The sequence below is a fragment of the Macrobrachium rosenbergii genome, chromosome 47 (genome assembly GCF_040412425.1).
Source record: "Macrobrachium rosenbergii isolate ZJJX-2024 chromosome 47, ASM4041242v1, whole genome shotgun sequence".
In the NCBI taxonomy this organism is placed as follows: domain Eukaryota; kingdom Metazoa; phylum Arthropoda; class Malacostraca; order Decapoda; family Palaemonidae; genus Macrobrachium; species Macrobrachium rosenbergii.
In genome coordinates, this window is record NC_089787.1 from 20,659,597 (window position 1) to 20,673,525 (window position 13,929).

The 13,929-nt window shown below is 37.9% G+C and overlaps 1 protein-coding gene across 1 annotated transcript; it reads right to left on the minus strand.

Moving 5' to 3' along the window:
• Positions 1–1,282: 1,282 nt before the first annotated feature.
• Positions 1,283–11,195, minus strand: LOC136830883 (uncharacterized). Its single transcript, XM_067090853.1, has 11 exons — positions 11,114–11,195; positions 9,983–10,007; positions 9,742–9,842; positions 8,255–8,313; positions 8,036–8,160; positions 6,423–6,622; positions 4,457–4,654; positions 4,218–4,314; positions 3,510–3,616; positions 2,658–2,791; positions 1,283–2,001 (listed from the first exon to the last, which is right to left on the minus strand). Exons 1-11 carry the CDS (start codon positions 11,193–11,195, stop codon positions 1,804–1,806), a joined length of 1,326 nt encoding a protein of 441 aa, XP_066946954.1. The 3' UTR covers positions 1,283–1,803.
• Positions 11,196–13,929: the final 2,734 nt, after the last annotated feature.

Genomic DNA, 13,929 nt, shown 5'->3' on the forward strand with positions numbered 1-13,929 from the left:
CTTTTTAACGTCTAAAGTTTAATAATTTGGCCTAGCGATAGCTTTTTTTCCACTCCTTCCTCTTCGTTTTAACTTCTTAATTTTATATTTTTTTTATTTCATTTTGGTAAATGCTAACAGCATAAAATTTCTCTTTTTAACGTCTAAAGTTTAATAATTTGGCTTAGCGATAGCTTTTTTTCCTTCTCCTTCCTCTTCGCCATTGAGAAGCCTCGGCCAGGAAAACCGTTTATACTTCTCACATTTAGGTATATTTTTTTTATTTCATTTTGGTAAATGCAAAGTTCCAAATTTGTCATCTTAACTTCTAAGTTTCATCAAAACTGACTTAGTGATAGCTTTTCTAAAACGAAATATTTATCTACAGACATTTCTCACGTTCAGATAGATTTCTTTTTGGTAAATGCAAACACCACCACATTTGCCATTTTCACTTCTATGTATGATAAATTTTCATTTACCGACAACATTTTCAAACAGGAAATATTTTCCAATATTTCGTTACCGCTATTTTTCACATTTAGAAGTATTACTTCTTTTTGGCAATGTGTAAACAGTAACAAATTTGTCATTTTAACCCCTAAGTATAATAAAATTTGATTTACTGATAATATTTTCAAACAGGATATATTTTTTCCATCATTGACTAACAGGGTATTTTTGATAATCAGGTCAATTATTTCTTTTAGTGGATGCAAACGATACCACATTGGTCCTTCTAACTTTCTAATTATAAAAGGAAAATGTAGTTTTATTTTTCGTTAGTAAAATCTCATCATCCAAGTCTATTTATGGGGGTTCTATCAATCCCCATTAAATGGGCCTCATATATTTGCTACTTTGAGTTTAATGCTTTCTTGAATAAACCGTTTATTTCTATATAATTCTGATCACATTTTTGCTGCATGTCCACGTATTTCACTAGTTCATTGATTACATGTTCAAAGTGCATCAATTATTTTATAATTGTTCTCCGTGACCAATTGTATTTTTCCATTCTTGATATATATATATATATATATATATATATATATATATATATATATATATATATATATATATATATATTATTCAGACGAACCCTATTCATATGGAACAAGGCCCAAGGGACCATTGAATTGAAATTCAGGCTTCCAAAGAATATGGTGTTCATTTGAAAGAAGTAACTGAAGGTATTAGGAATTACAGAAAGAAGAGATCGGTTATCAGAAGGTAAAACAATTAAAAATGATAAATAAATAGACAAAAATTAAGTCAACTATTGTGAGGAATAAAGGACCTCTAGAACTAAGAAGTTCGACAGCGAGGCACATTTAATTCATATTGGTGCTGATATTCAGCCTAGAATGTAATCAGTTTTGGGGATTAAGTGTCGAAAACTTCAGTTCAGCTCTGGGTGTCCTATCTCTCTCTACGAAGAAGTAGCTTACTTCGTAAAATGTGAGGCTTACCGATAGATTAATTTTTTCTTGTGTTTATAGATAATCCAAATGTCGTGGAGTCCAAGTCTTACTATAAAAATGGTTGAAAAATAAACTGCATATCAACATAATGCACTTAAGGAGCTATAAGTACGACACAATTGGACATTTACTTAAATACTGATTGTCATTGTGGATGCCGCAGGTACGGTAATAGTAGTAGTAGTAGAATGTGGAGTAAGAGGAGGGATTTGCCTTTGGAGCGGCTCTTGTTTGTAATGACTCCTCGTTACGACGCAGGATACTTATATTGAAAATTATGACGCTGATGATGATGGGCTAGAAAGACACAAACGCAGCATTCAGCTTTCGAAGCCATGTATTAACAGTAGACCCAGGTTTTGTGGTCTTTAGGTCTGCACTGCTCGGGACACAACGTCATGAAGACCTTCCTTCGTTCTTTGAACTTGAACGGTCCCCAGCCGCAGTACAAGCCGTCGATCCTCTGGGTCAGGAATGGAATGGAGTTCGTGAAGCCCTCTTGCTGACAGTTGTAGCTGTTGTGTTGCATGACGTCGTCCTGAAATGATAAGAGAGTTATGTCGGCATTTTATAACAACTCTTGAGAGCTCGAGTTGTCGTAGCTTGCAATTTCACGTCGAGAGGTAGTTTCAAAGAGTTGCATGGCCACACTGGAGCAGCCAAAGACGCATGCTATGCGTGCATAGATATCGTCATCAAATTTGTTAAGAAAATTATATTTATTTGAAAATATAAATACAATTTTCTTAACAAATTTGATTATGACATGTCTGTAAGTGTAGCATGCGTCTTAGGCGGCTGCAGTGTGGCCACGTTGCTTGCAGTGTAGCCATACAACAAGGTCTTTGCTCCTGAAATTTTTAAGTTTTAAGCTCATATAACATCATCATCTACAGTCTTCAGCTTCTACCACTGTGATGTTAGATTAAATACTAGTAAAAAATAAGTCTGAATGCATGATTTTAGCAAGCTATTCAATCTGTCATTCAATAAAAAATAATAAAAACAATCCGAGTATCTCAGAATGTGTTCGCGAAACCAGTTCGTGTCTATAACTTCAGAAACAATTTGTGTGGGTTTGTGTGTGTGTGTGTGTGTGTGTGTGTGTGTGTGTGTGTGTGTGGTTTGTATGTTTATTGTGCGAGTAACTGTGTGTGGTTGTTTTTGAGTATTTGTTTAAAACAATCCCATTACCTTAATACGAGGCCAGACATAATTTGCAAGAAGATACTGGTCGAAATTCCTACTCAGATTCAATGGCTGACGGAACATCTCGTCCCTGAGTTTTCTCATCAAGGACGAGTCTTTGTTTGTGCCTCCCCAGAGACCTGGAATATAGGGGAAGAATTTAGGGATGCTTGTGTTTGTTTGTACCCTGATCTTCCCTGAATCTTTAAGATTAGAAGTCTTGTAACCCAATCTTCCCTGAACCTTTAAGATTGGAAGTAGGCCTACTGTGCTCTGATCCTCCCTAAATCTTTATGAGTGAAAATGCCATTACCAGATCTTCCCTGAACTTTCTGAGTGAAAATGCCATTCCCAGATCTTCCCTGAACTTTTATGAGTGCAAATGCCATTACCAGATCTTCCCTAAATCTTTAAGAGTAGAAGTGTTGTGCCCTGATCATCCCTGAATCTTTATGAGTGCAAATGTCATTACCAGATCTTCCCTAAATCTTTAAGAGTTTTAAGAGTGGAAATGCTGTGCCCTGATCATCCCTGAATCTTTATGAGTGCAAATGCCATTGCCAGATCTTCCCTAAATCTTTGAGAGTGGAAATGCTGTGCCCTGATCATCCCTGAATCTTTATGAGTGCAACTGCCATTCCCAGATCTTCCCTGAATCTTTGAGAGTGGAAGTGCTGTGCCCTGATCATCCCTAAATCTTTAAGAGTGAAAGCACTGTGCCCTGATCTTCCCTGAATCTTTATGAGTCCAAATGCCATTCCCAGATCTTCCCTGAATCTTTAAGAGTGGAAGCACTGTGCCCTGATCATCCCTGAAACCTTATGAGTGAAAATACCACACCCTTTATCTTCCCCTCACCTGCCAACATGATAGCCTTGTGGCTGGGATGGTCGTGGATGGTGTGGAAGTTCTTCCCAGAAGACAACCACTCTCTCACCACCTCCACTTCTCTGTCCAGGATCCAGCTGAGGAAATTAACAAGAGAGAATCCTTGAGTGTCCTGTAGGGGTGAATCCTTCAGGCTTTGAGGCAGTTTGAAGGCTGGTACAAAATTGAAACAAAATACATAATACAAAAGATATAGAATCTAAGTAGGTTAGGGTCTCCCAATAATAATAATAAAAATTTAGGTGATTTTTGTATATCTTTGCAAGGTATTATGAGTGAAAATCCAGCTAAATCAGGAAACATCTAGAGTAATGTAATAATGGACAACGGGTTAGTCTAGCAAGTGACCAAAATAGGGTCCTGGGGTGCGAATGACCTGGATACTTTAGGGTGTGTCCACGCTGCAGCGCAACAAGTCATAAACATGCCAGGAACTTATCCCAGACACATCACAAACAGGTTGAATACAAGTCAGTGGTTTATTGGTTGTTCTACCCAGTGCTGCATGTGATCAGCCTGAATTTGCTAGACTCACTTGTCAATTGCAGCCTTTGACCTGTTTTCAACCTGTTTGTGATAAGTTACCAACAAAATATATATATATATATATATATATATATATATATATATATATATATATATATATATATATATATATATATATATATATATAGTTACCTGTCCGAATCCCTAATGAGGAACTTGGAGACTGTAGGGTCACCCATCACTGCAAATCTCCACAATCGGCCGACCGTGTTCATCTTCTCTAAATCTCCTGTGAAAAAAAGTTGAGTCTGGGTCATACATTCATTACTTTGCTGTACTTTCAGAAGAGGATCAGAATTCCAACTCATATGACCACAAAATACAGGAACTTTGTAACGGAAATGTAAACAAACGAAAACTCTGTAACCTACCAATCACTGGGAGGTCACTGACGCGGCAAATATCGACGTGCTGGTGGACGCAGAAGATTCTGCACAGGAAATTGAGGCCATGTTCATCGTCAGCCGAGACGTTGTGGTAGATTCGCATCGTCCAGCCTTGGTACTTCTCCTTGATGGTGCCGGCTCTCCCGTGCAGCTGAGAGAGGTACTTCTTGAAGTGCTGGCTCCCTGCGCGAGGAGGAAGAAGAACAAGACTTTGGAATAGAACAGAGTATAGAATTTAGGCCAAGGGCCAAGCGCTGGTACCTATGACGAGGTCATTCAGCGCTGAAATGGAAATTGAGAGGAAAAAGGTCTGAAAGGTGTAACAGGAGGAAACCTTTTTCAGCTGGAAGAAAGGGAATATGAAGGGAGGTACACTAAAAGGAATGAAAGGGGTTCCCGCTACAGGGAACAAGAACTTGGAGTTGTGTAACAATTCATGATAATGAACACAGGAAGAATCACATAACATTTTTACTGAGTCAATAGCAATTTCGTACTCAATGTGATAGGCCTATAGGCCCCATAGGTGGTTGTGTCATCAGTGCACCTCATGTGGTGCACTGTAGGCATTACTTAAGGTTCTTTGCAGCGTGCCTTCGGCCCCTAGCTGCAACCCCTTTCATTCTTTTTACTGTACCTCCTTTCACATTCTCTCTCTTCCATCTTACTTTCCACCTTCTCCTAACAACTGATTCCTAGTGCAACTGAAAGGTTTTCCTCCTGTTACACCTTTCAAACTTTCTACTGTCAGTTTCCGTTTCAGCGCTGAATGACCTCATAGATCCCAGTGCTTGGCCTTTGGCCTAAGTTTTCAATTCATTTTAATTCAATAGGCCTAACTATGGCAAAGACTTATGGTACTCTGCGGCAGGGGGCGACAAGGACGGAAGTTTCAGAGTCGTGGCAAATCCCGTGGCGGATGACAAAGAATTTAAGTTCAAAAAGGGTGAAATAGATCCTCAGATTTGTCACAAAAACTGTCAAACTGTAAAAGGGTTATTGGCCCACCAGGTTACAACTTCGAAAAGAGGATTGTGACCCAGTTTAAATGAGGGAGATCTTTATTTTTACACTATTACACTTACAACTTATTTTTCTTGACAAATAGTAGCCTATTACTTTGATCAATTCAGTCATATTTGTATGATAAAAAAAATTCACACTATTAGATTTCTATTGAAATTTTTACTTTGGTAAAATAGGTTATTCCAGTGCACCTATACCCCCATACAAGGTGCGATCGAAAAGCTACGAGGTTAGGCCTATAAAAATGTAAAAATATACATTTTCCTCGTTTAAACTTATGCACAATCCCCTTTTCGAACTTGGAGCAATAAACCTTTTACAATTCTCTTGACAAATTCATCCAAAAGCAACGAAATTAGGTCTAAAAAAATGTAAAAATATAAACATTTTTCTCATTTGAACTTGGTCACAATCCCCCTTTCGAAATGTAAGCTGGAAGAGCAATAAAATTTTTATAGTTTTCTTGACAAATTTGTGCAAAAACTAAGAGACTAGGCTTATAAAAGTGTATAAAAATATGCATCAACCTCACATAAACTTGGTCACAATCCCCAATTACGAAGTTGGAAGTTTGGTGGGGAAATAAACCTTTCAGTTTTCTTTACAAATTTGTGCAAAGGCTAAGAGACTAGGTCTATAAAAGTGTAAAAATAAAATTTTTCTCATTTAAACTTGGTCACAGTCCCATTTTCGAGGTTGTAACCTGGTGAAGCAATAAATATTTAACAGTTTCCTTGACAAATTTGAGCAAAAGCTACGAGACTAGACCTGTAAAAATGTAAAAATATAAATTTTTCGCGATTAAACCTAATCGCAGTGCCCCTTTTCGAAGCTGTAACCTGGTGAAATAAACCGTAAGCTGGTGTAGCAATAAATATTCGACAGCTTTCTTGACAAATTTCTTTCTGTTTTTTTTTTTTTTTACCTGGGTCGACTTTCCATCCCGGAGAGTAAAAAGAGTAAGACACCACCTTCTGTCCGGCTCCGCGCTGCGTCGAGTAATCGGAGCAGGTCGACTGTCCCTCGAAGCTGTACTTTTCGACGAAGGTCTTCGAGAAGTTCGCCCCGTCCCTCTTCTTCATTTCCCTCTGGGCTTGCTGGAGACTTTCCACCGAGAAACCAAACCTGTGCACAGACAATAGAAGAAGAAGAAGAAGAAGAAGAAGAAGAAGAAGAAGAAGAAGAAGAAGAAGAAGAAGAAGGAGTATTGAATGTTATTGCAAGGACAAATAAACACTTGTTCTTACCATTGAATTGGTCATCACTTTCTAAACTGCTGAATGGAGTCATGATCAGGTTTAGAGCAATAACCTTCAATTTTTAAAATTTATGATGTATAACACACGCACACACACACACAAACACACAGAAAAGAAGTACTGGAATGTTACAACAAAGAGAAATTAATAAATATTCGTACTGTCGTAGAATTAATCATTATCTGGAGCCGTTTCAAAGGCAAATCCCGTTTCTAACTACTAATACTACCTCTTAACTCTTGAATGGCACCTTCATATATAGTTCAGTGCAAAAACGCCTTTCTTATTTCATCTTTTATGCATAAAAATCCAATGAATTACTTTCGATTTTCAGAGATCTGTCAAATCTTAAAAACGACCCTATCGTTTTCTTTCTTGCTTTAAGTGAAATTAAATGTGATAAATAATTAATATAGGGCAACAAGAAGGAAAATTACTCTTTCAGTAATCTAAAGATAAAATGACCTTATCGCTTTTTTTTTTATCCAATTAATGTAAAAAAAATATAGGCCTACGAGAAGAAGAAAATTGCTCTTTCTACACAAAAACTGGCATTGTGCCGACTCATACTTTGGCGATTTAAGACCGCGCACGTCGTAATGGCTGGTTTTGGCAATCGTCGCCATCAGTCGCAGTCCTTGGGTCACGAAAAAAAAATTGTCCGCTGATTACAACGCCATGGCATCATACGCAATTAACCATAGCGACAGCATTGCGCACGTCAAGACGAGACTACGTACGTATATAGTTGTAAGTAGTCATACACGCATGTCGCCGATGTTTTAGGCCACACCCACATTTGGCTGTTATGATAGGATGGCACAGTGCGTAAAGGCATGGCGATTCAATTGCATTGTAGTTACGTCACATGGCATCATGCGCGACGGCATCGTAACTGTGTCGTGAACATGGATGCCACCAAATACAAAGTGCCAGGTGAACTCGTCACTGATCATTCTCGTTCCAGTCACAGACAGAGCAAGAACATGGAGGAGACGGATTTGCTACGCCTCATACCTGAGAACCAACTTGCATCGTAATGGTGTCGTAATGAGCAAATTTTCGGCCGTTATGACGTGCGAGGTCGGGCATTATCATTTTCTTTTTTTGCTTCAAGTGCAATTAAATGTGACAAACAAAGAATATAGGCCTACAAGGAGAAGGAAAATTACTCTTTTAGTAATCTAAAAGAAAAACTGACCTCATCGTTTTCATTTTTGCTTTAAAATCAAATTCGAAACAAAGAATATAAGCCTACAAATAATTTTCAGATTCACACCTGACGCAGGGACACTCAGGAATGGTGTAACCTTTCGAAGAGAGAATGGAACGTTCTTGAGAGACATTTCCTTTCTTCTTCTTGCTTTCGAAACTCTGGGCGCCCTTCTTGTCAGTCAAAGCAACCTATTGGAAAGATAAAACATTTTATAAGTGCCACGGTCACTTAATAAAGATGGCAGGATGGAATAAAGCCTTATAAGTAATACTTAACTCCTACAGAAAATCCAAATCTTGAAAAATTTAAGATGGCTTCCAAAATGGCTGCTAATAGATCCGCTGCAGGGAATATGTCATGTCTCAGGATCTTGAAATAATCAAGATGGCTTCCAAAATGGCTGTTGTGTGCATAGCATACTCATAAATCTAATGTAGTAAATATGTTAAATGTCTGGGGATTGTGAAATAATCAAGATGTCTTCTAAAATGGCTGCCATGCACATGAAATACTAACAAATCTAATGTAGTAAATATGTTAAACTCCTGGGGACCTTGAAAATAATCAAGATGGCCTCCAAAATGGCCGTTGTGTGCATAAAATACTCACAGATCTGCTGCAAGAAATGTGTATCACACTTGAGGATCTTGAAATATTCAAGATGTATTCAAGATGGCCTCCAATATAGCTGCTGTGCAGAAAATGTTCAGTATCCCTATTCTAATGGTCTGGGTATTCAGTGTGTCAATGAATTCAGAAATGGGGTTGGAACCGTTTTAAATGAACTAATTGTAAATGCATATATTATACAGTTTACAATAGCAGCATATGGTACAGGTGGTATGAGGGGAAAAAGTTAGTGAATCACAACATATAGGAAAATACATTTTTAGATAATACAAATCATGGTTATGGCAAATATATTTGGTGCTGATCTAAATATAAATACAAAGGACTAGCACCCTATTATTATAGACATTTCAGACTGTAGTAATGACAGTTCAAAGCACATAACTGAAATTTCAGCCTCGTTAAATAACATTTCTTTCCCTAGAGTAGCAACGTGTAATGGTGCTCTGTATGAAAAACAGAACCTGAATAATGACTGCACTGGCAGTGCTTATAATCCAGAATATTGTTCTTAAGCACTCTCACATTCAAAAACTGAGCTACAGAGATTACTATCAAAGAAGAACGGAGCATCTGGAACTGACGAGCCAAGTGCTATGAAGGTTAATTATCCAGAAGAACCATCGTCTGACCAAAACAGTGGATGTTCTGTGGTGTGGTATGCTTAGCCGAGCCAGGTAGCTGGATCAACTGGACAGAAAGGAAGTCTGCAGTGTAAACAGCAAATTAGGCTATTCTAAAGTCATTTAAAGAATAAAATCTTGATGTATGTGAAGTAAGAGGAGATGAAGTGGCAGAACAGATAAAAATATATGTGGGTGAGGCACTAATAGACTTGCACGCAGAAGATCAAGATGCACGTGGGGCAGAGAAACAGTAGGTTTCTGTATAAAGCAAAGTTATCATTTCAAAAGGGATGAGAGATTTTGACATTTGAGCAGATGCACTCCAGATGTGGACCTCAGGGGAACTATGCACTTTTGACAGGAATGACCTGTCCTGACAACAACTAGTGAAAAAGGTACCTCAGCCAACTCAGAGACATAATGCACTGCATTGTGACCTATCTGTGCCCAGCAGAAACAGAAGCACCGTCCTAGAATCTGAATAATCTCAAGAGGCGTAAAAGAAAAACTTACCAAAAACCCTGCTCCATTCGTCCTGCTGTTCATAGAATTCCAATCTTTTTCCAAGGGTGACATAAAGGTCGATGTGAAGAGGAAATTTATGAGAGTCGCCCCTGCAAGAACAGTCACAGTGAGCAGGAAAACTTTCGTCAGAATTATCAGCAGAGGGAGATTTTCCCTCTGGTTCAGACATCCTCTGGATCTTAACGACTTTTTCATAGTGTTTTGTAGTGATGAGACCACAAGACCTTACTTTCTCAGAGGCGGATTGACAGTACCTGTTAAACGGAGTGAGAAAAAGATTAATCAATTAGGGTCAAAATCATGGAAATGGTCTTTATGACTACTATGCGTTCCAGAGACCAAGAAATAGTGCTGTTCATAAACAACTTTTAAACTGACTTATGGATTTCCATGCTACTAAAGCACTGTGTGTTTCTAACATTGTCCTGATTTATGGTAGTACTCTGAATTAACATATTTACTTAATTAAGCTGTTTACTCTTAGAAAAAAGACCAACTTCTTGCCTTTCCTCAGAGTGTTTCGAACAAGTGGTGCTTCATGATGTATCTGTGATGCAGAGCCATCCCCTTACCTATCTCCCCAACCCTTCCTAGTACTATCGGTAGCCCTTGTACTCACCTGTCCTACCCTTCTTCCCTCCTTCCTGCCCTCTTTCCTCCATTATCATTATTATTTCCTTTTTGTAACATGCATTGAACATATAAAATGAACCTAAAGAGCAAAAAAAAAAAAAAAGGTTCTATGGTGGTTGATAATTCTAAAGTGTAACTATAGGATATAAACAGAATGATTGAGTGTTTTACACGAATTGTCTTATTTGGTAATCTATCTCATCTGATTGGTTTCTTTTCGTTTGGAAAGTTTTCTTAGTAAGTCATGGTAATCATCGGCAGCAGTTGTAGATCCCCACGATTTCAAACGAGTGCCACTGTATTCATGGCAAATGTGTTGCTTTGTCTGTGTAATTGCAAAACTGCAATTGCATTGAAACTTTAAAATTTACAACATGGAAAAAGAAAAAACACTCTGAGGGTTGGTTTAACTTGGTAATTGAATAATGATTTTAATAATTACATGATTTACTGTAACTTATGGTTAGCTATTCAGTTGTAAACAGGGGAAATGAGGCTGATAATCACAAACACCCCTCTGCAACAAACCTCCCACACAAAAGTGGGATATCAAGTCAAACTTTCTGCCTACCCAACTAACCACCCACCACCCACCAGAACACAATACATATACATATCTTTTCCAACAGGCTGTTCGGATGTGCTGCTGATGCTATGGGATTGACGCTGAATGCTGTGTGGGTGTTGGTGAACCGTAGCATGAGTTCTCATCGGGGAATGGATTCACCGCCTGCAATGCCACCTGCATCATCCTCCAACATGCCACCACCTGCCTCTGACAACTTTACCATAGGTGCATTCAGAGGCATGTGCACACTATGTTCACTGCCAGCAGTTTTTTACCATTGCCATCTTAGGGGATGAACTTAAACGGTCAAACATCATCCCTGGAGAGACCTCGGAGAAGGCAGTACGCCAATCCTGAACAGCATGGGCTTCCAGTACAAAGCATCCCAGCAGAAAATGTACTTAAGAAAAGAAGCTCTGGATGTCGTTTGCCACCGTATTGATGCTCTGCGAGCACTCAAGCAACATCGCAACGAAGGAAGACAGGTGGTGCATGTCGACGAGACATGGTTCACCACCAGGATGCACCACAACAAGCGATGGGTGGACACCTCTCAGTCTGCCACCAGTGCCACCTACAGCCAGCAGGTGCCACCAGGAGAATGAGAGGGGTTTGTGGTTGTCGCAGCTGGTACAGCTAATAGGTTTGTAGAAAACGCATTCCTGTGTTTCCCTGCTGAGAATGAAAGTGGCGACTACCATGGGGAAATGAATTCTGAAGTGTTCATTCGTTGGCCGACGTCACAGCTGCTGCCATCGCTAGCTGAGCCGTTGGTGCTGGTGCTTTTGGTTGGGTGGCTAAGCGCAGCTTTAGCCTTATATGCATTTGGCAATGCACAGTACTTCTGCAAATTAGGACGAAGTTTGAAACACTCATTGCTTTAGTGGCATGGAAATCCATAAGTAGGTTTAAAAGTTGTTTACGAAAAACACTGTCATGGCCTCTGGAATGCATAGTGAAGTTCTGAAAAGCATTTCTGTCCAAGAAATTCCTGAGACATTCACTAAAATTAGTGCTGTTAACCACTGATGTTGTTACACCAGATAGATAACAATCAATAAAACAATGAAAAAGTTGGTATAAACTCCCACAAAAAGTAACTTTTTATAAATAGTTGCTGCATCTACTTCCTAACTTACCCAATTTCGGACAAAACTGCTGCTGTTGTAATTGAAACTGGCCTTATGCCAGCACGGGCTCTTGTTCTCGGAGCAACCTGTAACAGTCAAATGGCGTTAAAGGAAGCCAGCAGTCCTGGTGAGGACGTCTGGTCTCTAACCTACCAAGCGAGACAAGTCATCCCAGATTTATCCAAATTCATGGACCACCAGTAACCGATTCTGGGAAAAAGCATCATACTCATACAACATTAAGTAACGCCTCAACTTAACTGATTTCTATACTGATCAGTTACATTATCATCACTATTTTTTGCTTGGCTACCATTTTACAGGTCATATATCATTAAACAGATCTCCAAAATTGAATGTTAAGTTGAAGTACAGGTGAGTTTAGGTTAGGAACTATGTGGAATTGCTGTTAACTACAGTCAATGCATCTTAAGAATATCACTCGGCCACGCCCCCTTCCCCTGGCACCGTAGATAATGCATGACATCACAGTACCGCACTCTTGGACGATATCAGTTGCTGCTTGGCTATGACACTAATAACATCAGGGAGGAGTAGGAGACCCCAGAGGGAAGCAACCCCCTCCCTCCACCCACCCGGAGATGGGAAAGAGCGGGAGACTGGTAAGGACAGCGCTGCCAGCCGTATGAGTAATGTCCTGAAAGAGTGGAGGGGGTTAGGCTGGGGTGGTGGGGTGGTGGGGTGGGGTAGGGAGGACGTGAGCGTGGCCGAGTGATATTCTTAAAATGCGTCAACAATACAAGATATCTATAACTACGACTAAAGGCTAGTCTGAAGGCTGGGGAGATATCTGCAACAATAACCCTTGTCGTCGCAAAGAATGAGGTCAAAGGAGAATGAAGAGCGTCCGTTTCGCTAAAATATGCTGGAATGGAGGACCGCCCTTCTCCCACCGCCCTTAACAAACTAGCACTGGTGACCTTTTGCCATAATGCCAGGAGGACTGTAATTGAACAGTCAATCACTGGGACTCCCCATGTTACGACTTTAGCAAGGTTCACAAATTTCCTTAAAACACAAGTGTGTATACAGTATATGTATGTGTATATATATATGTATATATATCTATATATATATATATATATATATATATATATATATATATACATACATATATATATATATATATATATATATATATATATATATATATATATATATATATATATATATATATATATATACATATATATATACATATATATATATACATATATATATATACATATATATATATACATATATATATATATATATATATATATATATATATATATATATATATACATATATATATATATATATATATATATATATATATATACATATATACATATATATATATATATATATATATATATATATACATATATATATATATATATATATATATATATATATATATATATATATATATATATATATATATATATATATATATATATATATATATATATATATATATATATATATATATATATATCTATATCTATATATATATATATATATATATATATATATATATATATATATATATATGTATATATATACACATATACATACATATATATATATATATATATATATATATATATATATATATACATACATATGTGTATACATATATATACATATACACACACATATATATATACATACATATGTGTATACATATATATATATACATATATATAAATTTCTGACTCACGTCGGGATCGAACCCAGGTCTCTCAGGTGGAAAGCAAGGCGTTAACCACTGGGCCATACAAGTCTAAAAGAAGTTGGAACCTGAGAGCAACTGCACCAAGGAATTACCTGGGCAAG